Raw genomic sequence first — 26,537 nt, 5'->3', positions numbered from 1 at the left:
CAGGCCCATTCTGAACTTAAAATCACTAAACCCCTTTCTGAGGGGTTTCAAGTTCAAAATGGTGTCTCTAAGGGCAGTGATATCAGGATTCGGCCTCTCCACAGCACCAAGGGTATTCACCAAGGTGATGGCGGAAATGATGGTTCTCCTCCGCAGACAGGGGGTGATCATTATTCCATATCTGGACGATCTGCTGATAAAGGCATCGTCCAAGGAGAAGCTGTTACGGTCCATAGCTCTCACGACCCAGCTTCTCAGGGAACATGGTTGGATCCTGAATCTACCAAAATCACATTTGGAACCAACCAGGCGGTTGTCCTTTCTGGAAATGATCCTCGACACAGAAGTGCAGAGGGTGTTTCTTACAGAGGAAAAAGCGTTGGTGATTCAAACGATGGTCCGGGATGTCCTGAAGTCAACCCGGGTGTCGGTTTATCAGTGTATTCGCCTTCTGAGAAAGATGGTGGCCTCTTACGAGGCTCTGCAGTACGGGAGGTTTCACGCTCTGTCCTTCCAACTGGATCTCCTGGACAAGTGGTCGGGATCCCATCTACACATGCACCAGAGAATACGTCTGTCGCCAAAGGCCAGGATTTCACTCCTCTGGTGGCTGCAATTACCTCACCTTCTGGAGGGCTGCAGGTTCGGGATTCAGGACTGGATCCTCCTTACCACGGAAGTCTTCGGGGCTGGGGCGCAGTCCCTCATGGGGTAACCTTCCAAGGAAGGTGGTCAAGTCTGGAAGCCGGCCTGCCGATAAACATTCTGGAACTAAGAGTCGTCTACAACGGTCTTCTCTAAGCGTCCCATCTTCTGAGATATCGGGCCATTCAAGTGCAGTCGGACAATGTAACGACAGTGGCTTACATAAACCGACAAGGTGGAACGAAGAGCAGAGCTGCAATGTTAGAGGTAACAAGAATCATCCTCTGAGCAGAAAAACACGTGTTGGCGCTGTCAGCAATCTTCATTCCGGGAGTAGACAACTGGGAAGCGGATAAGAAGCTTCAGCGATATTGTTCCAGGTCGTGGGACCCGCAAGCCGTGGCGGTGGACGCCCTAGTGACTCCGTGGGTGTTCCAGTCGGTGTACATGTTTCCTCCACTTCCACTCATTCCAAGAGTTCTCAAACTCATAAGGAGAACAAGAGTTCAGGCAATCCTTATTGCTCCGGACTGGCCAAGAAGGGCTTGGTACGCGGATCTTCTGGATCTACTGCTAGAAGAGCCGAGGCCTCTTCCTCTTCGGGAGGACCTGCTGCAGCAGGGGCCGTTTGCTTATCAAGACTTACCTCGGCTACGTTTGATGGCATGGAGGTTGAACACCAGATACTAGCTCGGAAGGGCATTCCAAACAAGGTTATTCCTACCCTGATACAGGCTAGGAAAGAGTTAACGTCTAAACATTACCATCATATTTGGAAAAAATATGTGTCATGGTGTGAGTCCAAGAAGTTTCCTTCAGTGGAGTTTCAACTGGGATGCTTTTTCCTCTTCCTGCAAGTAGGTATGGATATAGGCCTGATGTTAGGATCCATAAAGGTCCAAATTTCAGCCCTATCCATTTTCTTCCAGAAACAGTTGGCTGCCCTCCATGAGGTTCAGACTTTTTTGAAGGGAGTTCTGCACCGCCTACGGCGCCCTGGGATCTTAACGTGGTGTTGCAGTTCCTCCAGTCAGACTGGTTTGAACCCCTACAGGAGGTTGAGGTCAAGTTTCTCACGTGGAAGGCTGTCACTTTGTTGGCCTTAGCTTCTGCTAGACGTGTGTCAGATTTTGGGGGCTTTGTCTTGTAAAAGCCCATACTTGATCTTCCACGAAGATAGAGCTTAGCTTCGGACACGTCAGCAGTTTCTTCCGAAGGTTGTGTCAGCATTTCATATCAACCAACCTATTGTGGTGCCAGTTGCGACTGACTCTTCAATTTCATGAAGGTCCTTAGATGTTGTAAGGGCTCTAAAGATCTATGTGAGGAGGACTGCTCGTCACAGAAAGTCAGACTCTCTGTTTGTCCTGTATGATCCCAAGAAAATTGGGTGTCCTGCTTCTAAGCAGACGATCTCTCTGTGGATCAGTTTCACTATCCAGCATGCGTATCCTACGGCAGGATTGCTGTGTCCTACGTCTGTTAAGGCCCACTCTACTTGTAAGGTGGGTTCTGCCCGGGATGTCTCGGCATTACAACTCTGCCGAGCGGCTACTTGGTCGGGGTCGAACACGTTCGCAAAGTTCTACAAGTTTGATACTTTGGCCTCTGAGGACCTAAAGTTTGGTCAATCAGTTCTGCAGGATCCTCTGGGCTCTCCCTCCCGTTCTGGGAGCTTTGGTACATCCCCATGGTACTAATGTGGGCCCTAGCATCCTCTAGGACGTAAGAGAAAATAGGATTTTGGTTACCTACCAGTAAATCCTTTTCTCGTAGTCCGTAGAGGATGCTGGGCGCCCGCCCAGCGCTTCGTTTTCCTGCAGTGGTTTCCTGGTTCAGTACAACTTTGTTTTAGTTGAGTACTGCATTGTTACTTGGTAAGTAATGTTTCAGCAGTTGCTGAGTTTCAAGCTAGTTAGCTTGGTTTGCCTTATGTGTGAGCTGGTGTGAATCTCACCACTATCTGTGTATAATCCTTCTCTCGAAGATGTCCGTCTCCTCGGGCACAGTTTCTAGACTGAGTATGGTAGGAGGGGCATAAAGGGAGGAGCCAGCCCACACTCTCAAACTTTTAAAGTGCCAATGGCTCCTAATGGACCCGTCTATACCGCATGATACTAATGTGGTCCCCAGCATCCTCTACGGACTACGAGAAAAGGATTTACCTATTCCAAGCCGCGAAGGTACACGTTCCCACTAATTTGTCTCAGATATGGTAAAAAAATACAAAATGACACAAAAAAAATAAACTTGTTGACCAATTTTGTGTCGACCCTTTGTAACTGTCCACCTTTTCTACTGCCTACCTTTAGATGTTGACCTTATAATCATGTCAACCTTTTACATGGGGTCGACCTATTGACTGTCTATCTTTTTACTGTAAATCTACTCAACTATACCCCACATGAATTCAGCGGATATGTAAATTAAAATAATTTTTATGAGTTAAAAAAGTATGTGCATAAAACATTCTAGTTTAAGATCTATTCATTATATATGCTCTTGTTAACTGGATCAAAGCTAGCTTTTTACTTGCACTGTTCCTGTTAACAGCAGAGTTTATATAGCTGTTAGAAAAAGTTTCCTTTGTACTTGCCCTTTTCTCACTGGGGCTAAGAAATATTTCTTTGCAGGTATAACAGAAATACCGTATGTGAACATACTCTTTGTACTTTTGTTAGAACAGTAACTGAAGCAAATAGTTGTTATATATATTTTGGCCATTTATTTTCAGATTGTACTAACTTATTATTTGAATTATTTTTCAGCACCAAAAAGTCGCCTGCAGAATCGCTTGCTCTTCCATTTGGCCCACAAGGTAATGAAATCATAATCATTTAATTGAAATTGCATGGTTTATTATAAGCACAGATCATTTAAAAATAAAAATGACTTCATTTGATAAGTCACATCAAAACAAAAGACTAAGCTAATACAATTTATCATTCAACTGTTTGTGCATAACACATTGGAAAAAACACCTTAGGGCAGTGGTTCCCAAACTGTGTGCCTAGGCACCCTGGGGTGCCTCAGAACACTTGCAGGGGTGCCCTGGGTTGGTGGTCCAGGACTAATCAAAATTATTTCTGGTTAATGTAATAAGCAAAACCAGTGCTGTTGGCTGCCATCATAAAATATGTGGACAAACAGAAGCAAATCTAGTTCCTTACCACACAATGGAACCTAAAGATGACATACAAACACAATTTTTGATTTAATATTCATTTCAAAATTTCTCGCTAAGAAATTTTTGGCCTAGGGGTGCCGTGAATAATATTCTGATACTCGAGTCTAGGGTGCTATGAGTCCATAAAGTTTGGGAACCACTGCCTCAGGGTTTGAAACATTAGCTCTACTATGCCTGTACTGATATGATTTAATACAGTACTAATTAACTTCACTAAGGGATTTATTCGGCTTCAGTTGCAAAATCGCAAATCAGGCGACTATCGACTATTTGGTGACTCTTTATGCGATGCGAATGCATTGTGCATGTGTGAAGGCTAAATTGCGATTGCAATTTAGTGAAATGCAATCGCAGTTTGATTGACAGGTATTGACCATTTGTGGGCTGCTACGAAGGGAGAAGGTACGAGGGTCCCCCAGGTGGGACCCGCCATTAAATCGCATTCCGACTGCAATCTAGGGAGACGGACTGCATCGCTGGCGTGGACGCTGTCACTGAGCAGGTACTACACTATATCCACCAGGGCATAGGAGTACAGGTCGGGTGTACTAATGCCCACTTTAATAAGACTCCATAGTACCAGGTGGTGAGGACCAGCATAGGGGAGACGGCGCTTGACCTGTAGCCCCTCCCTCAGTCCCGGGCACCATCCACTGCTGGTATTCCCGCCCTTGAGCTGCCTCACACTCTCCCTCACTCCCTGACTGAGACGCTGGGTGCCATCTTCTATGCATAGCTGCGACTGGTCTCCGGGACTGCAGGGCAAGGTCTCCCTTGTAAATCCGCCTGTACATCAGCGCTGTGAATTTACAGACACGTAAGTATTCTACATGTCAATATCAAGACAGCGTTAGTTAAGAACAAGTGTACCTGTGCCAGAATATATTGTACGAGTATTCTGATATATACATCCAGTCTGAGACCGCACTTTGTTATTTATATATATATATATATATATATATATATATATAGACAAGATGTAGGATGCGGCACTCAGAAAAAAATTAATCATAGACAGAGTTCGTATCAACGTTTCAATCTATTTAGATTGTCTTCAGGATACAAGTATAACAAAATAAATGTGACTTACCCGATCTTTATACCCCTCACAGTGTGCAAACGGGATCGCGCCGTTCACCGCGCCAAGGCTCCGGCGGTGTCCCGTTTAAATGACGTCATCGCGTATAGACGCGACGCACGTCCACCCGACTTGTGTGCATATACTGTAACCATAGCAACCCTGCGTTCCACAATGCTGCAACAAAAGATCCAGGAAATGAAGCAGAATATAACAATCCACATGTAGTAAATTCAACATGCTGAGTGTCACATAATGAATAAGCCTAACCTGAAGGGATCATGCCTTATCACATCATCAGTTAAATCAGCAAAACAACTCATTAATTAGATACCAAATGAGCATAACATCATGTAAATTAGATAAACGAAATACTAGTTATAAAGGGAGAAGATACTTAATAACATGATAGCGTGAGGATTTCATTAAGGCCCTTTGGATGAATTACGTCAAGACGGTGAATCCATTCACTCTCTCGTTTAATTAACATAACGTCACGATCACCCCCTCTTTTAAGAGGAAGTATATGGTCGATCATGCGGTAACGTAGACTAGGGCGAGTATGTCTGGCTTCTTGGAAATGGCGGGCAACAGGTTGCTCGCTGTAACCATTTTCGATGGCAGCCTTAATTGATGACCTATGGGCCGCCATCCTTTTCTTAAATTTTCGTTTTGTTTTCCCAATATAAGTGAGGCCACAAGGACATAGGATCTGATATATTACAAACATGCTGTCGCATGTAAGATGGTGTTGAATACAATATTTCTTTCCAGAATGTGGATGGTTAAAGGAGTCACCTTGAATCATAAAAGAGGGGGTGATCGTGACGTTATGTTAATTAAACGAGAGAATGAATGGATTCACCGTCTTGACGTAATTCATCCAAAGGGCCTTAATGAAATCCTCACGCTATCATGTTATTAAGTATCTTCTCCCTTTATAACTAGTATTTCGTTTATCTAATTTACATGATGTTATGCTCATTTGGTATCTAATTAATGAGTTGTTTTGCTGATTTAACTGATGATGTGATAAGGCATGATCCCTTCAGGTTAGGCTTATTCATTATGTGACACTTAGCATGTTGAATTTACTACATGTGGATTGTTATATTCTGCTTCATTTCCTGGATCTTTTGTTGCAGCATTGTGGAACGCAGGGTTGCTATGGTTACAGTATATGCACACAAGTCGGGTGGACGTGCGTCGCGTCTATACGCGATGACGTCATTTAAACGGGACACCGCCGGAGCCTTGGCGCGATGAACGGCGCGATCCCGTTTGCACACTGTGAGGGGTATAAAGATCGGGTAAGTCACATTTATTTTGTTATACTTGTATCCTGAAGACAATCTAAATAGATTGAAACGTTGATACAAACTCTGTCTATGATTAATTTTTTCCAGAGTGCCGCATCCTACATCTTGTCTATATCTATCTCCATGAGGGCACCGGGAGCAGCTGTTTACTAGAACAGGAGTGCCGGTCCTACAATCGTGTATGTATGTGTATATATATATATATATATATATATATGTGTGTGTATATATATATATATATATATATATATATATATATATATATATATATATACACACACACACACACACACACACACACACACACACACACACACACACTAGTCCAGTGCAGTTTTATTGTCTTACTAAAATAATTATCTGCACTGTGACTGTGTGCCTGTATCTGCTGTGTGGATTTTACTTTCGGTGTATCCAAGCTTTATCTTTCACTGTATTCTGTACACTAAAGGACTAGGTGCGTCTGGGTCACATATATAGTGCTTCTCAGTCATCTACAACTGACGGTAAACTTCCTCCAAGCCCATGGGTGGCTCATAAACTGGAAGAAGTCCTCGCTGGTCCCAGCTCAAAGCATGGTGCACCTGGGGGCACTGCTGGAGATACACAGTCAACGGCTGTTTCTGTCTCCAGAAAAGGTCCTGAAGCTTCAGTACTGTATCAGATACTTCCTTTCTCGCCCAAGAGTGTTGATACATTCGGCGATGCAAGTACTAGGCCTGATGGTATCGGCGTTCGTCATGGTAGAGTACACTCAATTTCATTCCTGCCTTCTGCAGAGGTTAATCCTTGCCAAGTGGGATGGCCTGCCTCATCGGATCAGGTCTCACATGGTCTCCTTGACTCCGGAGGTTTGTCTGTCGCTGTCCTGGTGGCTACAGGACAAACAGTTGAGCGGGGCCGTCCCTTCTGAATCCCCACCTGGGTCCTATTGACTATGGACGCCAGTTTGAGGGGTTGGGGAGCTGTGTTGGAGCAACACTCTTTCCAGGGTCGGTGGACCATGGAGGAATCACTCCTCCCGATAAACATTCTAGAATTACGAACAGTGTGAAATGCTTTGTCTCTCGCCCTACCTTTGATACGGAACAGGCCTGTTCAAGTACGGTCAGACAACGCCACCACGGTGGCATACATAAACTATCAAGGTGACACTCAAAGTCGCATGGCAATGATGGAAGTGTCAAAAATCCTCCGTTGGGTGGAACGCCTTCTGCCAGCAATATCGTCAGTGTTCATTCCGGGAATCCTCAACTGGGAAGCGGATTTCCTCAGTCGTCAGGGCGTGCACGCCAGAGAGTGGAGTCTTCATCAGGAAGTCTTTCAACTCCTAGTGGACAAATGGAGCCTACCAGATGTAGACCTGATGGCGTCTCAACACAATCACAAAGTTCCGGATCAAGAACCAGGGATCCTCAAGCAGCGTTCATGGACGCTCTGGCAATTCCATGGAACTTTCGACTGCCCTACGTGTTCCCTCCGGTGTCACTCCTACCCAGGGTTCTGCGGAGGTTCAAACAAGAAGGAGGAATACTACTTCTAGTTGCTCCAGCATGGCCCAGACGGCATTGGTTCCCAGACCTACAGGGTCTATTGATAGATCGTCCTCCTTTAGTTCCTCAACGCCCAGACCTCCTCGTTCAGGGCTGTTGTGTCTACTTGGACCTGGCCAGACTGGCTTTGACGGCGTGGCTCTTGAAGCTTCACTCCTGAGGGCCAAAGGATTCTCTAAGGCGGTTATTCAAACTATGCTGAAGGTCTGCAAACCGGCATCTGCACGGATTTATTACAAGGTCTGGAATTCTTACTTCACCTGGTATGCTGCTAAGAATTACAGTGCTTACAAATTCAGTACTTCCAGACTTCTGGCTTTTCTGCAACAAAACCTGGACTTAGGCCTTCGTCTGGCCTCCCTCAAACTTCATATCTCTGCCTTGGTGTGGTTTCAGAGAAAAATTGCATCTATTCCTGACGTTCATACTTTCACTCAGGGTGTTTTATGGATTCAGCCTCCCTATGTCCCTCCTGTGGCTCCGTGGGATCTGTCTGTTGTCCTGAATGCCCTGCAAGAGTCTCCATTTGAATCTCTTGAGTCCGTAAACCTTAAATGGCTCACGGTCAAGGTCCTGTTCCTACTGGCTATTGCTTCTGCTAGAAGGGTGTCAGACCTAGGCGCACTGTCCTGTTGTCCACTCTTTCTGATATTTCACCGTGACTGGGTAGTTCTTAGAACTTGCCCTGGTTTTTTGCCTAAGGTGGTGTCATCCTTTCACCTTACCCAACAGATTGTAGTTCCGGCCTTTATCTCTTCTGATTTGTCTTCCAAAGAGCGGTCTTTGGATGTGGTAAGGGCTCTCGGAATTTATGTGATGAGGTCTGCCTCCATCTTGAGGTCAGATACCCTTTTTGTACTTTTTGTTTTTCACAAACGTGGCTGGCCTGCGAATAAGCAAACCTTGGCCAGATGGATTAGAATGGTGATTGCACAAGCATATGCGCAGGCTGGACTCCCAGCTTCTGCTGCTATCAAAGCCCATTCTACTCGGCCTGTTAGACCTTCTTGGGCGGTCCGCCGAGGCACGTCTGCTGAACAATTGTGCAAGGCGGCTGTGTGGTCTTCAGTGAACACGTTCATTAGGTTCTATGCCTTCGATACTTCCGCCTCCCGGGATGCTTCCTTTGGATGCCGGGTTCTTATACCCGCTACGGCGCGTCCCCTCCCATGAGGAACTGCTTTAGGACATCCCCGATGTTTACCTGTCGAAACCAATGTACTACTCTGCAGAAAAGGAGATTTATGGTAGACTTACCATGGTTAAATCTCATTCTGCGAGGTACATTGGTTCCACAGTGCCCTGGCGCACCTAGCTTCTATGTGTTTGTATGGCATTAGTCACTAATTCCTTCTCCTATCTTGAGAACGTGGTTCTATGTGACTAACATCTACCTTCTCTTACCTGGTCCTGCATTGGACTGGTTAACGAAACTGATCTCACAGTGCCTTGTGGCGTGGCTATACAGGAGGCCCCAATGCATCGTGGGACAGTCTAAAGCTGTAGCCTGTTGGTGCCTGGATCAAGATCCATCTCTACACCCCAATGTTTCCCTGTGGAACCAATGTACCTCGCAGAAAGAGATTTAACCATAGTAAGTCTATCATAAATCTCCGTATGCCCTGTACTTGTCCTATACTGTTATGAATTGTAAGTCACTGTTTTCTTGTTTTGTGTATTTGTTAATGTACTCCTTAATCGGGCGCTGCAGATCCCATGTGGCGCCATATAAATAAAGGATGATAATAATAATAATAATAATGAAAATGTGCGCAATGATGTTCTTTAGAATTCAATATCCTTTTAGTAACAGCAAATGTTATATCCAGTATATGGAAGTATATAGTAGAGTAAAATTGCAGTGTCTTATTTATTTCGGGCAAAGCCTGCCCCAAAGTTATTAAAGACGCATGCATGTAGGTGAGGTATAAAGCACTTCACCAGTCTTATGTGCACAGTGTGTTGCTGTGTGCTTTAGTTGAAATAAGGGGTGTATCTAGGGGTCCGAGCACCCCTGGCAAAGCAATGGACCGGCACCCCTGACCCCTCACCATCACATTTTGGTGCTCAGTACTAGTACAAGCACTGGTGCTCCACTCATATTTTAAGTACGGGCATCACACAAAAAAGTGCATGGTTTCGTGGTGAAGGGGTGTAGTAGTACCCCCTTACTCACATTATACCACATAGTAGTGTCCCTTATTCATAATATACCACACAATAGTGTATGTTAATCACATAATACACCACACAGTAGTACCATTGTTCACATTATACCACCCATTAGTGTCCCTTATTCACATTACACCACACAGTAGTGTCCCTTATTCACATTACGCCATAGAGTAGTACCCCTTATACACGTTAAGCCACACTGTAGTACCCCTCATACAGGTTACACCACAGTACCCATTATACACATTACATCACACAGTAATGTCCGTTATTCACATTACACAGCACAGTAGTACTCCTTATACACATTACGCCATAAACTAGAGCACCTTATTCATATTACGCTACACAGTAGCACCCCTTATGTTTTCGGTCCCAGTGAGACCTTCAACTGGAGTCACTTCAGCACAACATATGCATCTGATACATCCCACAGGTAACCAGCAGCAAGGCTGGCTATGCCTACCTGGCTCCTTATATACCCACTTAATTGTACACAAGGCTCCAAATGCCCCAGTTTTGCGTTCCAGCTGGAACGCACATTACGTAATTTCCTATTTATACTCAGACCAGCAACACCATTCAGTGCATTATATTATATTGTAATGTTAGAAACCTATATCAGCCTCAACAGGGAACGAACCCCTCAGTGTATAGTAAGGCCCTTTAACTCACGTCATCACAGCCCCCAGTGGATGGATCCACGGACAGGCAATCTCCCTGCAACGCACTTCATCCCATCGGGTCCAGCCGCTGGAATGCATGCGTCACAATCGGAAGTCCCGGAAGCCCCTTGGAACGCATGTGATGTGGTCAGGGTGCTCCGATGTAGTCTGCTTAGGTAAACATGGGCACATAGAACACAAAAGATGGTGCCATGTTTAGTCAATAACTAAATATACACTGCCAGTGTGCTCAGGAGTGTTAACAGCAAGGTTATTGGGGTGAAATCTATAGCAAGTGGCAACGAGCTACTGTTCTATAGATAAACTATATAGGTGGATAAAAAGGAGCAAGGATTACATAGTGAACAAAATTAACCTCAAAGGCAATCTTAACACATACCCCAACAACATATAATTACATCATAATAAATATAAAAAAAACAAGAAATATATATATATATATATATATATATATATATATATATACGAAAGTTGGAGAGCACCCTGACAAGAACTGGGTGGGAGCTGCTTTGAGTCCGAAAGGAGCTGCTGCATAGTCTTGGCAGCATGTATTCTGTATGCAGAGCTCTGGCCAGAGCTCTCTGCAGCTGCAATTGCGAACGCGGCTTTTTCTATTAGTGGATGCTGCATCTACGTGGAGGAGGTGCTTTCTGCATCTGGGCGTGAATCTAACACCTTGCCATGGATGGCAGTGCCCACCTTTGGCTGGCACCCCTGGCGACTGCCATCCTGGCCAAGGGGTAGATAAGCCCCTGGTTGGAATTATGAATTTAACTTTTGAGACTTAAAATTCAACTGAATCATTTGGACAGAGATTTATGCGCCCATTAACACACCTTAACACACATTAACACACCTGTAACACAAGAACAATATTTTTACATGTACATACTTATTATATATTTGTGTATGTGTGACCAAAGATTTTTTTTCCTATGTAATAGTTTAACGATGAGAAGAAGCTGATGGTCTTTCACCAAAACTTACAGGACATTATTGAGGATCAGCTGAGTCTGGCATCCATACACTACATGAGATCACACTATCAAGAAGCAATCGATATCTACAAGAGGATATTACTAGAAAACAGGTACTTATGTATTAATTTCTCTGACGTCCTAGTGGATGCTGGGAACTCCGTAAGGACCATGGGGAATAGACGGGCTCCGCAGGAGACTGGGCACTCTAAAAGAAAGATTAGGTACGATCTGGTGTGCACTGGCTCCTCCCACTATGACCCTCCTCCAGACCTCAGTTAGATTTCTGTGCCCGGCTGAGCTGGATGCACACTAGGGGCTCTCCTGAGCTCCTAGAAAGAAAGTTTATTTTAGGTTTTTTATTTTACAGTGAGACCTGCTGGCAACAGGCTCACTGCATCGAGGGACTAAGGGGAGAAGAAGCGAACCTACCTGCTTGCAGCTAGCTTGGGCTTCTTAGGCTACTGGACACCATTAGCTCCAGAGGGATCGACCGCAGGACCCGTCCTTGGTGTTTGTTCCCGGAGCCGCGCCGCCGTCCCCCTTACAGAGCCGGAAGCACGAAGATGGTCCGGAAAATCGGCGGCAGAAGACTTCAGTCTTCACCAAGGTAGCGCACAGCACTGCAGCTGTGCGCCATTGCTCCTCATGTACACCTCACACTCCGGTCACTGATGGGTGCAGGGCGCTGGGGGGGGGGCGCCCTGAGCAGCAATAGAAACACCTTGGCTGGCAAAATAATCACAATATATAGCCCCAGAGGCTATATATGTGATAAATACCCCTGCCAGAATCCATAAAAAAGCGGGAGAAAAGTCCGCGAAAAAGGGGCGGAGCTATCTCCCTCAGCACACTGGCGCCATTTTCTCTTCACAGTGCAGCTGGAAGACAGCTCCCCAGGCTCTCCCCTGTAGTTTGCAGGCTCAAAGGGTTAAAAAAAGAGGGGGGGCACTAAATTTAGGCGCAATATTGTATTTACAAGCAGCTATTGGGAAAAATTCACTCAATATAGTGTTAATCCCTAAATTATATAGCGCTCTGGTGTGTGCTGGCATACTCTCTCCCCAAAGGGCTGTGTTGGGGTCCTGTCCTCAGTCAGAGCATTCCCTGTGTGTGTGCGGTGTGTCGGTACGGCTGTGTCGACACGTTTGATGAGGAGGCTTATGTGGTGGCAGAGCAGATGCCGATAAATGTGATGTCGCCCCCTGTGGGGCCGACACCAGAGTGGATGGATAGGTGGAAGGTGTAAACCGACAGTGTCAACTCCTTACATAAAAGGCTGGATGACGTAACAGCTGTGGGACAGCCGGCTTCTCAGCCCGCGCCTGCCCAGGCGTCTCAAAGGCCATCAGGGGCTCAAAAACGCCCGCTCCCTCAGATGGCAGACACAGATGTCGACACGGAGTCTGACTCCAGTGTCGACGAGGTTGAGACATATACACAATCCACTAGGAACATCCGTTACATGATCCCGGCAATAAAAAATGTGTTACACATTTCTGACATTAACCCAAGTACCACTAAAAAAGGGATTTATGTTTGGGGAGAAAAAGCAGGCAGTGTTTTGTTCCCCCATCAAATGAGTGAATGAAGTGTGAAAAAGCGTGGGTTCCCCCGATAAGAAACTGGTAATTTCTAAAAAGTTACTGATGGCGTACCCTTTCCCGCCAGAGGATAAGTTACGCTGGGTGATATCCCCTAGGGTGGATAAGGCGCTCACACGTTTGTCAAAAAAGGTGGCACTGGCGTCTTAGGATACGGCCACTTTGAAGGTACCTGCTGATAAAAAGCAGGAGGCTATCCTGAAGTCTGTATTTACACACTCAGGTACTAGACTGAGACCTGCAGATAGTGCTGCTGCAGCGTGGTCTGTGACCCTGTCAAACAGGGATACTATTTTGCGAACATAAGAGCATATTAAAGACGTCGTCTTATATATGAGGGATGCACAGAGGGATATTTTGCCGGCTGGCATCCAGAATTAATGCAATGTCCATTTTGTCAGGAGGGTATTAGAGACCCGACACTGGACAGGTGATGCTGACTTTAAAAGGCACATAGAGCCTTATAAGGGTGAGGAATTGTTTGGGGATGGTCTCTGGGACCTCGTATCCACAGCAACAGCTGGGAAGAAAATTTTTTTACCTCAGGTTTCCTCACAGCCTAAGAAAGCACTGTATTATCAGGTACAGTCCTTTCGGCTTCAGAAAAGCAATCGGGTCAAAGGCGCTTCCTTTCTGCACAGAGACGAGGGAAGAGGGAAAAAGCTGCACCAGTCAGCCAGTTCCCAGAATCAAAATTCTTCCCCCGCTTCCTCTGAGTCCACCGCATGACGCTGGGGCTCCACAGGCGTAGCCAGGTACGGTGGGGGGCCGCCTCAAAAATTTCAGCGATCAGTGGGCTCGCTCACAGGTGGATCCCTGGATCCTTCAAGTAGTATCTCAGGGGTACAAGCTGGAATTCGAGGCGTCTCCCCCCCGCCGTTTCCTCAAATCTGCCTTGCCGACAACTCCCTCAGGCAGGGAGGCTGTGCTAGAGGCAATTCACAAGCTGTATTCCCAGCAGGTGATAGTCAAGGTGCCCCTACTTCAACAAGGACGGGGTTACTATTCCACACTGTTTGTGGTACCGAAACCGGACGGTTCGGTGAGACCCATTTTAAATTTGAAATCCTTGAACACATACATAAAAAAATTCAAGTTCAAGATGGAATCGCTCAGGGCGGTTATTGCAAGCCTGGAGGAGGGGGATTACATGGTATCCCTGGACATCAAGGATGCTTACCTACATGTCCCCATTTACCATCCTCACCAGGAGTACCTCAGATTTGTGGTACAGGATTGCCATTACCAATTCCAAACACTGCCGTTTGGACTGTCCACGGCACCGAGGGTCTTTACCAAGGTAATGGCAGAAATGATGATACTCCTTCGAAAAAAGGGAGTTTTAATTATCCCGTACTTGGACGATCTCCTTATAAAGGCGAGGTCCAAGGAGCAGTTGTTGGTCGGATTAGCACTATCTCGGGAAGTGCTACAACAGCACGGATGGATTCTAAACATTCCAAAGTCACAGCTGGTTCCTACCACACGCCTACTGTTCCTGGGGATGGTTCTGGACACAGAACAGAAAAAAGTGTTTCTCCCGCAGGAGAAAGCCAAGGAGCTGTCATCTCTAGTCAGAGACCTCCTGAAACCAAAACAGGTATCGGTGCATCACTGCACACGAGTCCTGGGAAAAATGGTAGCTTCTTACGAAGCAAATTCCATTCGGCAGGTTCCATGCAAGAACCTTTCAGTGGGACCTCTTGGACAAGTGGTCGGGATCGCATCTTCAGATGCATCGGCTGATAACCCTGTCTCCAAGGACCAGGGTATCTCTACTGTGGTGGCTGCAGAGTGCTCATCTTCAAGAGGGCCGCAGATTCGGCATACAGGACTGGGTCCTGGTAACCACGGATGCCAGCCTTCGAGGCTGGGGGGCAGTCACACAGGGAAGAAATTTTCAAGGACTTTGGTCAAGTCAGGAGTCGTCCCTACACATAAATATTCTGGAACTGAGGGCCATTTACAATGCCCTAAGTCAGGCAAGACCTCTGCTTCAAAACCAGCCGGGACTGATCCAATCAGACAACATCACGGCAGTCGCCCATGTAAACCGACAGGGCGGCACAAGAAGCAGGATGGCGATGGCAGAAGCCACAAGGATTCTCCGATGGGCGGAAAATCACGTCTTAGCACTGTCAGCAGTGTTCATTCCGGGAGTGGACAACTGGGAAGCAGACTTCCTCAGCAGACACGACCTCCACCCGGGAGAGTGGGGACTTCATCCAGAAGTCTTCCAACTGTTGGTAAACCGTTGGGAAAGGCCACAGGTGGACATGATGGCGTACCGCCTAAACAAAAAACTAGATATTGCGCCAGGTCAAGGGACCCTCAGGCAATAGCTGTGGACGCTCTAGTGACACCGTGGGTGTACCAGTCGGTTTATGTATTCCCTCCTCTGCCTCTCATACCAAAGGTACTGAGAATAATAAGAAAACGAGGAGTAAGAACGATACTCGTGGTTCCGGATTGGCCAAGAAGAGCTTGGTACCCAGAACTCCAAGAAATGATATCAGAGGACCCATGGCCTCTACCGCTCAGACAGGATCTGCTACAGCAGGGGCCCTGTCTGTTCCAAGACTTACCGCGGCTGCGTTTGACGGCATGGCGGTTGAATTCCGGATCCTAAAGGAAAAGGGCATTCCGGAGGAAGTCATTCCTACGCTGATAAAAGCCAGGAAAGAAGTAACCGCAAACCATTATCACCGTATTTGGCGAAAATATGTTGCGTGGTGTGAGACCAGGAAGGCCCCAACAGAGGAATTTCAGCTGGGTCGTTTTCTGCACTTCCTACAGTCAGGAGTGACTATGGGCCTAAACTTGGGTTCCATTAAGGTCCAGATTTCGGCTCTGTCGATTTTCTTCCAGAAAGAACTGGCTTCACTGCCTGGAGTTCAGACATTTGTAAAGGGAGTGCTACATATTCAGCCCCCTTTTGTGCCTCCTGTGGCACCTTGGGATCTCAACGTGGTGTTGAGTTTCCTAAAATCACATTGGTTTGAGCCACTTAAAACTGTGGATTTGAAATATCTCACGTGGAAAGTGGTCATGTTATTGGCCTTGGCTTCGGCCAGGCGTGTGTCAGAATTGGCGGCTTTGTCATGTAAAAGCCCTTATCTGATTTTCCATATGGATAGGGCAGAATTGAGGACTCGTCCCCAGTTTCTCCCTAAGGTGGTATCAGCTTTTCACTTGAACCAACCTATTGTAGTGCCTGCGGCTACTAGGGACTTGGAAGATTCCAAGTTACTGGACGTAGTCAGGGCCTTAAAAATTTATATTTCCAGGACGGCTGGAGTCAGGAAAACTGACTCGCTTTTTATCCTGTAGGCACCCAACAAAATAGGTGCTCCTGCTTCTAAGCAGACTATTGCTCGCTGAATTTGTAGCACAATTCAGCTGGAGCATTCTGCGGCTGGATTGCCGCATCCTAAATCAGTAAAAGCCCTTTCCACGAGGAAAGTGGGCTCATCTTGGGCGGCTGCCCGAGGGGTCTCTGCTTTACAACTTTGCCGAGCTGCAACTTGGTCAGGGGCAAACACGTTTGCTAAATTCTACAAATTTGATACCCTGGCTGAGGAGGACCTTGAGTTCTCTCATTCGGTGCTGCAGAGTCATCCGCACTCTCCCGCCCGTTTGGGAGCTTTGGTATAATCCCCATGGTCCTTACGGAGTTCCCAGCATCCACTAGGACGTCAGAGAAAATAAGATTTTACTCACCGGTAAATCTATTTCTCGTAGTCCGTAGTGGATGCTGGGCGCCCATCCCAAGTGCGGATTGTCTGCAATACTTGTATGTAGTTATTGCCTAACTAAGGGTTATTGTTGAGCCATCTGTTGAGAGGCTCAGTTATATTTCATACTGTTAACTGGGTATAGTATCACGAGTTATACGGTGTGATTGGTGTGGCTGGTATGAGTCTTACCCGGGATTCAAAATCCTTCCTTATTGTGTCAGCTCTTCCGGGCACAGTATCCTAACTGAGGTCTGGAGGAGGGTCATAGTGGGAGGAGCCAGTGCACACCAGATAGTACCTAATCTTTCTTTTAGAGTGCCCAGTCTCCTGCGGAGCCCGTCTATTCCCCATGGTCCTTACGGAGTTCCCAGCATCCACTACGGACTACGATAAATAGATTTACCGGTGAGTAAAATCTTATTTTGTACACTATATTTGTACATGAAGTGGAGCAAATATATATTAGAACTGAGAGGCAGATGTATTAACCTGGAGAAGGCATAAGGAAGTGATAAACCAGTGATATGTGCAAGGTGATAAAGGCACCAGCCAATCAGATCCTAACTGTTAATTTACATATTGGAGCTGATTGGCTGGTGCCTTTATCACCTTGCACATATCACTGGTTTATCACTTCCTTATGCCTTCTCCAGGTTAATACATCTGCCCCTATGTTCTTTATGTTGAACGGTACAAAGTGTGAGTACATTTTCTTGCATTATAACAGTTTGAAGAATTGTTTCTAGAATTGTTATATAATAGTATAGAAATCTGTCTTGTTCTGAGTTTAAACTGCAAAAACTTAACTACTGCAGCCAGTTTATTCAATTTCAATTCCTCCCCATTTAATGTAAAACTCTGATTGTTCTGTATTCCTCAAATGACCTGTTACCATGATTTGGCTGGGAGACCATTCAATCTTATACAGTAGGTATTTATAATAAGGACTAAAGACATAAGAAACACTTGTTATTGGACAGCTGTTTACCCAGCTCAAGTGCTGTAACAAACATTTTAGGGATACAAAATAATGTAATGTTCTCATCCTGAGGTAAACACACTTGCCTTAAGGCCCGTACACACTGGTTGATATATCGGCCGTTCTCTTGAACGGCCGATATATCGCGGGACCGTCGGCCAGTGTGTACGGCCGATACGTCTGTGAACTCCGTCGTTCACAGACGTATCGCGTCGGCCGCGCAGCACAGCTGACGGCCAATATATCTACCGATATATTGGTGCGTCGCTGTGTGTGTACGGCCGACCGCCCGTACACATGCTGCGGCGGCCGGCGGTGATTGACAGCTGAACTGGCACGCCCGCCCAGTTCATGACGTCAGTCCCCGACGGATCGGGCAGTGTGCATGCATAGCACACTGCCCGATCCGTCCATAGATATATCTGCAGATCAATTGATCTGCAGATATATCTACTAGTGTGTACCCACCTTTATTGCTACATCTTTAAGAACTTTAAAAGGTATACCTCCCCTTTACAATAAATTTAATCTCTGTTAAAAGCATCCCTGCTGTATTTAAGCAAAATATAAGGCTATTTATTGCTATGTGAATGCATATATGTATTAAAACTATACTGTTGGCAAAGTAACTAGTGAGTCTAGTCAATACATTTACTAAAGATTTATGCCCTGTTACATAACATTGATGTTTATAATTTAATTAGCTTTTAAAATTGGCTAAAATTGTCATCAGTGCCTAGGGTATTTTCAAATATCAGGTTAGCTATGTCTTCTGAGATCCAGGAGAATGACTTCTTGGAAGTACATACTTTATTTTGCAGGAGTACATGCATAATATCAAGTACTTGAACTGTGTCCAGTGAGAGGCTCTGCCATATATACTTATACCTGCCTGCTCTACTGACAAGGCGGGATCCTCAAGTTTACTTCAGGTCTATGGGGGTCATTCTGACCTGATCGCATGCTGCCGTTCATCGCAGCGCAGCGATCAGGTCAGAAGTGCGCATGCGCCTGCGCATGGCTGACAGCCGTCGGCTGTCATTGCCTAGCGATTGCCTCTGCCTGATTGACAGACAGAGGCGGTCGCTGGGTGGGAGAGGGCAGCGCATTTTGTGGGCGTAGTCTGGCCAACGCAGGCGTGGCCGGACCGTGCAGGACGCAAAAACTGTGCTGGACGGGAGCTATTCCTGAAGTGCAAAAGCTCTTGTACTTCTGCAGGATGGGGGGGGGGGGGGGGGATAAGGGCGGGTTTGACATGCGGGGTGGACTAGCCCTGTTCTGGGCGTCCCCCGGGTGTCAGTGTGCCTAAACGCTCCGAATACAGCTAGCGAACAACTTGGAATTACCCCCCCCCCCCCCCCCAAGTCTCTTGGGTAGATTATCAACTACCTGAAAGCAGGGTTGGCTGGTTTAAACCAATTTTGTTTTGGTTTTTAAAAACTTCTATTTTTAAATTTTATTATGCTGTGTTTACAGGCACAGTGCCGTGGCTTCCTAAAAAGCCTATAATAGGGCAATCACCCTGCTGGTATTATTCCACATTCTTTTTGCTTATCTTCATTTGAGTTTACTGAACCAATGCAGTCAATTCACACACATAAGAGAGAAATAGGAATGGTGGGAGGGGGGAACCAGATCAGAGTGGTATTAAATCTGCTTCCACAAACTCCTCCCCTAACAGTCATATAGGACAGCTGAAAACCACAATTAACATTCTCAATCCTAGGGGTATAGTCAATAAGAGTCTGGTCCATTCCGACATGCAGTTGTCGGAATGAACCCGACAACCCCTATTCAAAAAGCGGCTAAATTCGACTGTCGGATTTGGCCGTTCCCTGTGTCCTGTCCTGCCGCTGACAGCGGCTGCTGGGTGCACTGACAGCAGCGGCAGGAGGAGCAGCGTGAGGCGGCTGGCAGGGAGCTTCCAGCGGCAGGGGGAGCAGCGCGAGGCGGGCTGCCGGCGGGGGGAGCAGCGTGAGGCGGCTGGTGGGGGAGGCACTACAGGTACTACTCTCATCCCCGTAGCCCGCCGCACCGCTCCCCGTCTCCTCACCTCACTCCGACTTGCTTTCAAGTCGGATTGAGTTTGTCGGAAAGGGGGCCAAACCTGTCGGATTTGGTCCCGTTTCCGACAGCAGTAGGTGGATCGGCTGGTATTCCGCCGATCCACCTGCTTTCCGACAAGTCGGGTTTCCCGACTTGTCGGAAAAATGTGCCCCTATTGAATAGGTCGGAACCCCTTCCGACCTATTCCAGTCGGAAACTGCCGTCTTTCCGACAAGACGGCAGTTTCCGACTCTTATTGAATACAGCCCTTAAAGGGTAAACAACTCCACCACATTAAAGAAGCAATACCCAGATAAACACCTCATGGTTTAAGATATCTCTGAGTGTACTATATATGTTTTACAGGTTGAGTATCCCATATCCAAATATCCAAAATACGGAATATTCCGAAATACGGATTTTTTTGAGCGGGAGTGAGATAGTGAAACTTTTGTTTTCTGATGGCTCAATGTACACAAACTGTTTAATACACACAGTTATTAAAAATATTGTATTAAATGACCTTCAGACTGTGTATATAAGGTGTATATGAAACATAAATGAATTGTGTGAATGTAGACACACTTTGTTTAATGCACAAAGTTATAAAAAATATTGGCTAAAATGACCTTCAGGCTGTGTGTATAAGGTGCATATAAAACATAAATGCATTCTGTGCTTAGATTTAGGTCCCATCACCATGATATCTCATTATGGGATGCAATTATTCCAAAATACGGAAAAATCCGATATCCAAAATACCTCTGGTCCCAAGCATTTTGGATAAGGGATACTCAACCTGTAATATGTTTAGTCTATCTACATATATTCATATGTTATAGAAGTAATAACCAGTAAAAAATAGTTTTATTAAAAGAAGTAAAATAAATCCTATCAAAGCCTAATAACGTTTGATTGTTAATGTTACAAAGCATTAAAACATTGGGTAGTATGGATGTTGTAATGGTTAGCATTACTGCTTCACAGCACTGAGGTCATGGGTTCGATTCCAACCATGGCTCTACCTGTGCGAAGTTTGTATATTCTCCCCGTACTTGCGTGGGTTTATTCCGGGTACTCCGGTTTCCTCCCACAATCCAAAAATATACTGGTAGGTCAGTTGGATCTCAACAAAAATTAACCCTACTATGAATGTGTGCGTGTGTACATGTGATAGGGAATACAGATTGTAAGCTCCACTGGGGCAATGACTGATGTGATAGGCAAAATTTTCTCTGTAAAGCGCTGCGGGATATGTGTGCGCTATATAAATAACTAGTAAGAAATAATAATAATAAAAGATGGTTGATCTAAGTTTCTAATACTTAGCAATGTTTCACAGTATTAATGTAATAATCAGGATTGCATTTTTTCCATTATAACATTAATGCAAAACTGGTTTAAAAAAAAAAAAAAAAAACACAACAGGTTTAATTTTTTTTTATACGTTTTTTTTTTCCCCAACCCTGCCAGGAAGCCAGGATAGTATCTGCCCAACAAATTATTTTCTTCTGTAAAAATACTATTTTACTGTATAGAATAATAAAGCATTGTTCTTCACGCATATGTCTATTCAAATTTTGCATGAAAGTCTTAGTAAATCTGAAACTACAAAACGCTACTGGTTTACTCTATTCCACTCGAGGCAGTTCCAAAAGAAACTGTTATAGAAATCGAACAAGTCAAACCATCACTTATCCAACCAGCTCATCTGCTCGACTTCAAAGGCTTATCAGTCAATCTTCTGACGGCTCAGAGATGTTTCTTTCTCTGCAAAAGTCATCCTTTTTGCATTTGCAATGAAGAATACATGACAATGTTGCTCTTCAGTGATGTCTGCAAGATCGTTGCTCGAACATTGTTCTGGAATTTCAGTGCATGTAGTCAGCGCACCACCTCTCCTACAAGGAACCCTATAATGATTCAGTTGGACCGTGCTACAAGCGGGCAAATGTCAATTACCATGGAGCACTATGGTAATAAAATAAACCAAATATATAATGTGCTGATTCTTTGAACATTTTTATATGTTCTAACTATCTTCATCTATGCAAAATTCTACTTTCTTTGTCAACAGTACTAGAAATTTTTATTTCTCTAACGTCCTAGTGGATGCTGGGGACTCCGAAAGGACCATGGGGAATAGCGGCTCCGCAGGAGACTGGGCACAAAAGTAAAAAGCTTTAGGACTACCTGGTGTGCACTGGCTCCTCCCCCTATGACCCTCCTCCAAGCCTCAGTTAAGATTTTGTGCCCGAACGAGAAGGGTGCAATCTAGGTGGCTCTCCTGAGCTGCTTAGAGTAAAAGTTTAAATAGGTTTTTTTATTTTCAGTGAGACCTGCTGGCAACAGGCTCACTGCATCGAGGGACTAAGGGGAGAAGAAGCGAACTCACCTGCGTGCAGAGTGGATTGGGCTTCTTAGGCTACTGGACATTAGCTCCAGAGGGACGATCACAGGCCCAGCCATGGATGGGTCCCGGAGCCGCGCCGCCGTCCCCCTTACAGAGCCAGAAGACTGAAGAGGTCCGGAAAATCGGCGGCAGAAGACGTTCTGTCTTCACTAAGGTAGCGCACAGCACCGCAGCTGTGCGCCATTGCTCTCAGCACACTTCACACTCCGGTCACTGAGGGTGCAGGGCGCTGGGGGGGGGCGCCCTGAGACGCAATAAAAACACCTTTTTTGGCAAAAAATACATCACATATAGCTCCTGGGCTATATGGATGTATTTAACCCCTGCCTATTTTTACATAAAAAAGCGGGAGAAAGGCCGCCGAAAAAGGGGCGGAGCCTATCTCCTCAGCACACTGGCGCCATTTTTTCCTCACAGCTCCGTTGGAGGAAGGCTCCCTGACTCTCCCCTGCAGTCCTGCACTACAGAAACAGGGTAAAACAAGAGAGGGGGGGCACTAAATTGGCATATAAATATATACAGCAGCTATATTAGGGAAAAACACTTATATAAGGTTATCCCTGTATATATATATATAGCGCTCTGGTGTGTGCTGGCAAACTCTCCCTCTGTCTCCCCAAAGGGCTAGTGGGGTCCTGTCCTCTATCAGAGCATTCCCTGTGTGTGTGCTGTGTGTCGGTACGTTGTGTCGACATGTATGAGGAGGAAAATGGTGTGGAGGCGGAGCAATTGCCTCTGTTAGTGATGTCACCCCCTAGGGAGTCGACACCTGACTGGATGGTCTTATGGAAAGAATTACGTGATAGTGTCAGCACTTTACAAAAGACTGTTGACGACATGAGACAGCCGGCAAATCAGTTAATACCTGTACAGGCATCTCAAACACCGTCAGGGGCTCTAAAGCGCCCATTACCTCAGGTGGTCGACACAGACCCAGACACGGACACTGACTCCAGTGTCGACGGTGAGGAAACAAACGTATTTTCCAGTAGGGCCACACGTTACATGATCACGGCAATGAAGGAGGTTTTGAACATTTCTGATACTACAAGTACCACAAAAAAGGGTATTATGTGGGGTGTGAAAAAACTACCCGTAGTTTTTCCCGAATCAGATGAATTAAATGAGGTGTGTGATGAAGCTTGGGTTTCCCCCGATAAAAAACTGCTAATTTCTAAAAAGTTATTGGCATTATACCCTTTCCCGCCAGAGGTTAGGGCGCGTTGGGAAACACCCCCTAGCGTAGATAAGGCGCTCACACGCTTATCAAAACAAGTGGCGTTACCGTCCCCTGATACGGCCGCCCTCAAGGAACCAGCTGATAGGAAGCTGGAAAATATCCTTAAAAGTATATACACACATACTGGTATTATACTGCGACCAGCAATCGCCTCAGCCTGGATGTGCAGTGCTGGGGTGGCTTGGTCGGATTCCCTGACTGAAAATATTGATACCCTGGACAGGGACAATATATTATTGACTATAGAGCATTTAAAGGATGCATTTCTATATATGCGAGATGCACAGAGGGATATTTGCACTCTGGCATCAAGAGTAAGTGCGATGTCCATTTCTGCCAGAAGAGGATTATGGACGCGACAGTGGTCAGGGGATGCGCATTCCAAACGGCGTATGGAAGTATTGCCGTATAAAGGGGAGGAGTTATTTGGGGTCGGTCTATCGGACCTGGTGGCCACGGCAACGGCTGGAAAATCCACCTTTTTACCCCAAGTCACCTCGCAGCAGAAAAAGATACCGTCTTTTCAGGCTCAGTCCTTTCGTCCCCATAAGGGCAAGCGGGCAAAAGGCCACTCATATCTGCCCCGGGGCAGAGGAAGGGGAAAAAGACTGCAGCAGACAGCCTCTTCCCACGAACAGAAGCCCTCCCCCGCTTCTGCCAAGTCCTCAGCATGACGCTGGGGCCTTACAAGCGGACTCAGGCACGGTGGGGGCCCGTCTCAAGAATTTCAGCGCGCAGTGGGCTCACTCGCAAGTGGACCCCTGGATCCTGCAGGTAGTATCTCAGGGGTACAAATTGGAATTCGAGACGTCTCCCCCTCGCCGGTTCCTGAAGTCTGCTTTACCAACGTCTCCCCCCGACAGGGAGGCGGTATTGGAAGCCATTCACAAGCTGTATTCCCAGCAGGTGATAATCAAGGTACCCCTCCTACAACAGGGAAAGGGGTATTATTCCACGCTGTTTGTGGTACCGAAGCCGGACGGCTCGGTGAAACCCATTTTAAATCTGAAATCCTTGAACACTTACATAAAAAGGTTCAAGTTCAAGATGGAGTCACTCAGAGCAGTGATAGCGAACCTGGAAGAAGGGGACTATATGGTGTCTCTGGACATCAAGGATGCTTACCTCCATGTCCCAATTTGCCCTTCTCACCAAGGGTACCTCAGGTTTGTGGTACAGAACTGTCACTATCAGTTTCAGACGCTGCCGTTTGGATTGTCCACGGCACCCCGGGTCTTTACCAAGGTAATGGCCGAAATGATGATTCTTCTTCGAAGAAAAGGCGTCTTAATTATCCCTTACTTGGACGATCTCCTGATAAGGGCAAGGTCCAGAGAACAGTTAGAGGTCGGAGTAGCACTATCTCAAGTAGTATTACGACAGCACGGATGGATTCTAAATATTCCAAAATCGCAGCTGATTCCGACGACACGTCTGCTGTTCCTAGGGATGATTCTGGACACAGTACAGAAAAAGGTGTTTCTCCCGGAGGAGAAGGCCAAGGAGTTATCCGACCTAGTCAGGAACCTCCTAAGACCAGGCCAAGTGTCAGTACATCAATGCACAAGGGTCCTGGGAAAGATGGTGGCTTCTTACGAAGCGATTCCATTCGGCAGATTCCACGCAAGAACTTTTCAGTGGGATCTGCTGGACAAATGGTCCGGATCGCATCTTCAAATGCATCAGCGGATAACCCTGTCTCCAAGGACAAGGGTGTCTCTCCTGTGGTGGTTACAGAGTGCTCATCTCCTAGAGGGCCGCAGATTCGGCATTCAGGATTGGGTCCTGGTGACCACGGATGCCAGCCTGAGAGGCTGGGGAGCAGTCACACAGGGAAGAAATTTCCAGGGCTTGTGGTCAAGCATGGAAACGTCACTTCACATAAATATCCTGGAACTAAGGGCCATTTACAATGCCCTAAGTCAGGCAAGACCTCTGCTTCAGGGTCAGCCGGTGTTGATCCAGTCGGACAACATCACGGCAGTCGCCCACGTAAACAGACAGGGCGGCACAAGAAGCAGGAGGGCAATGATGGAAGTGGCAAGGATTCTTCGCTTGGCGGAGAATCATGTGATAGCACTGTCAGCAGTGTTCATTCCGGGAGTGGACAACTGGGAAGCAGACTTCCTCAGCAGACACGATCTTCACTCGGGGGAGTGGGGACTTCACCCAGAAGTCTTCCACATGATTGTGAACCGTTGGGAAAAACCAAAGGTGGACATGATGGCGTCCCGCCTCAACAAAAAACTGGACAGATATTGCGCCAGGTCAAGGGACCCTCAGGCAATAGCTGTGGACGCTCTGGTAACACCGTGGGTGTACCAGTCAGTGTATGTGTTCCCTCCTCTTCCTCTCATACCAAAAGTACTGAGAATCATAAGAAGGAGAGGAGTAAAGACTATACTCGTGGCTCCGGATTGGCCAAGAAGGACTTGGTACCCGGAAATTCAAGAGATGCTCACGGAAGACCCATGGCCTCTACCTCTAAGAAAGGACCTGCTCCAGCAGGGACCATGTCTGTTCCAAGACTTACCGCGGCTGCGTTTGACGGCATGGCGGTTGAACGCCGGATCCTGAAGGAAAAAGGCATTCCGGATGAAGTCATCCCTACCCTGATCAAAGCCAGGAAGGATGTAACCGTACAACATTATCACCGTATTTGGCGTAAATATGTTGCGTGGTGCGAGGCCAGGAAGGCCCCTACAGAGGAATTTCAACTGGGTCGTTTCCTGCATTTCCTGCAAACAGGACTGTCTATGGGCCTCAAATTAGGGTCCATTAAGGTTCAAATTTCGGCCCTGTCAATATTCTTCCAAAAAGAACTGGCTTCTGTTCCTGAAGTTCAGACGTTTGTCAAGGGAGTACTGCATATACAGCCTCCTTTTGTGCCTCCAGTGG

The 26,537-nt window shown here is 46.4% G+C and overlaps 1 protein-coding gene across 3 annotated transcripts in view; it reads left to right on the top strand.

The window, feature by feature from the left end:
* IFT56 (intraflagellar transport 56) overlaps positions 1-26,537 on the top strand; it is a 417,739-nt gene that overhangs the window by 138,296 nt on the left and 252,906 nt on the right. For all 3 annotated transcript variants that reach the window (XM_063940415.1, XM_063940414.1, XM_063940413.1), the window contains 2 exons: positions 3,414-3,463; positions 11,588-11,733. In XM_063940415.1, coding sequence (XP_063796485.1) covers positions 3,414-3,463; positions 11,588-11,733 — 196 coding nt within the window. The remainder of the gene's footprint in view (positions 1-3,413; positions 3,464-11,587; positions 11,734-26,537) is intronic.

This window comes from Pseudophryne corroboree, chromosome 9, assembly GCF_028390025.1.
Source record: "Pseudophryne corroboree isolate aPseCor3 chromosome 9, aPseCor3.hap2, whole genome shotgun sequence".
Classification (NCBI taxonomy): Eukaryota; Metazoa; Chordata; class Amphibia; order Anura; family Myobatrachidae; genus Pseudophryne; species Pseudophryne corroboree.
This window is presented reverse-complemented; position numbering and strand designations above follow the sequence as displayed.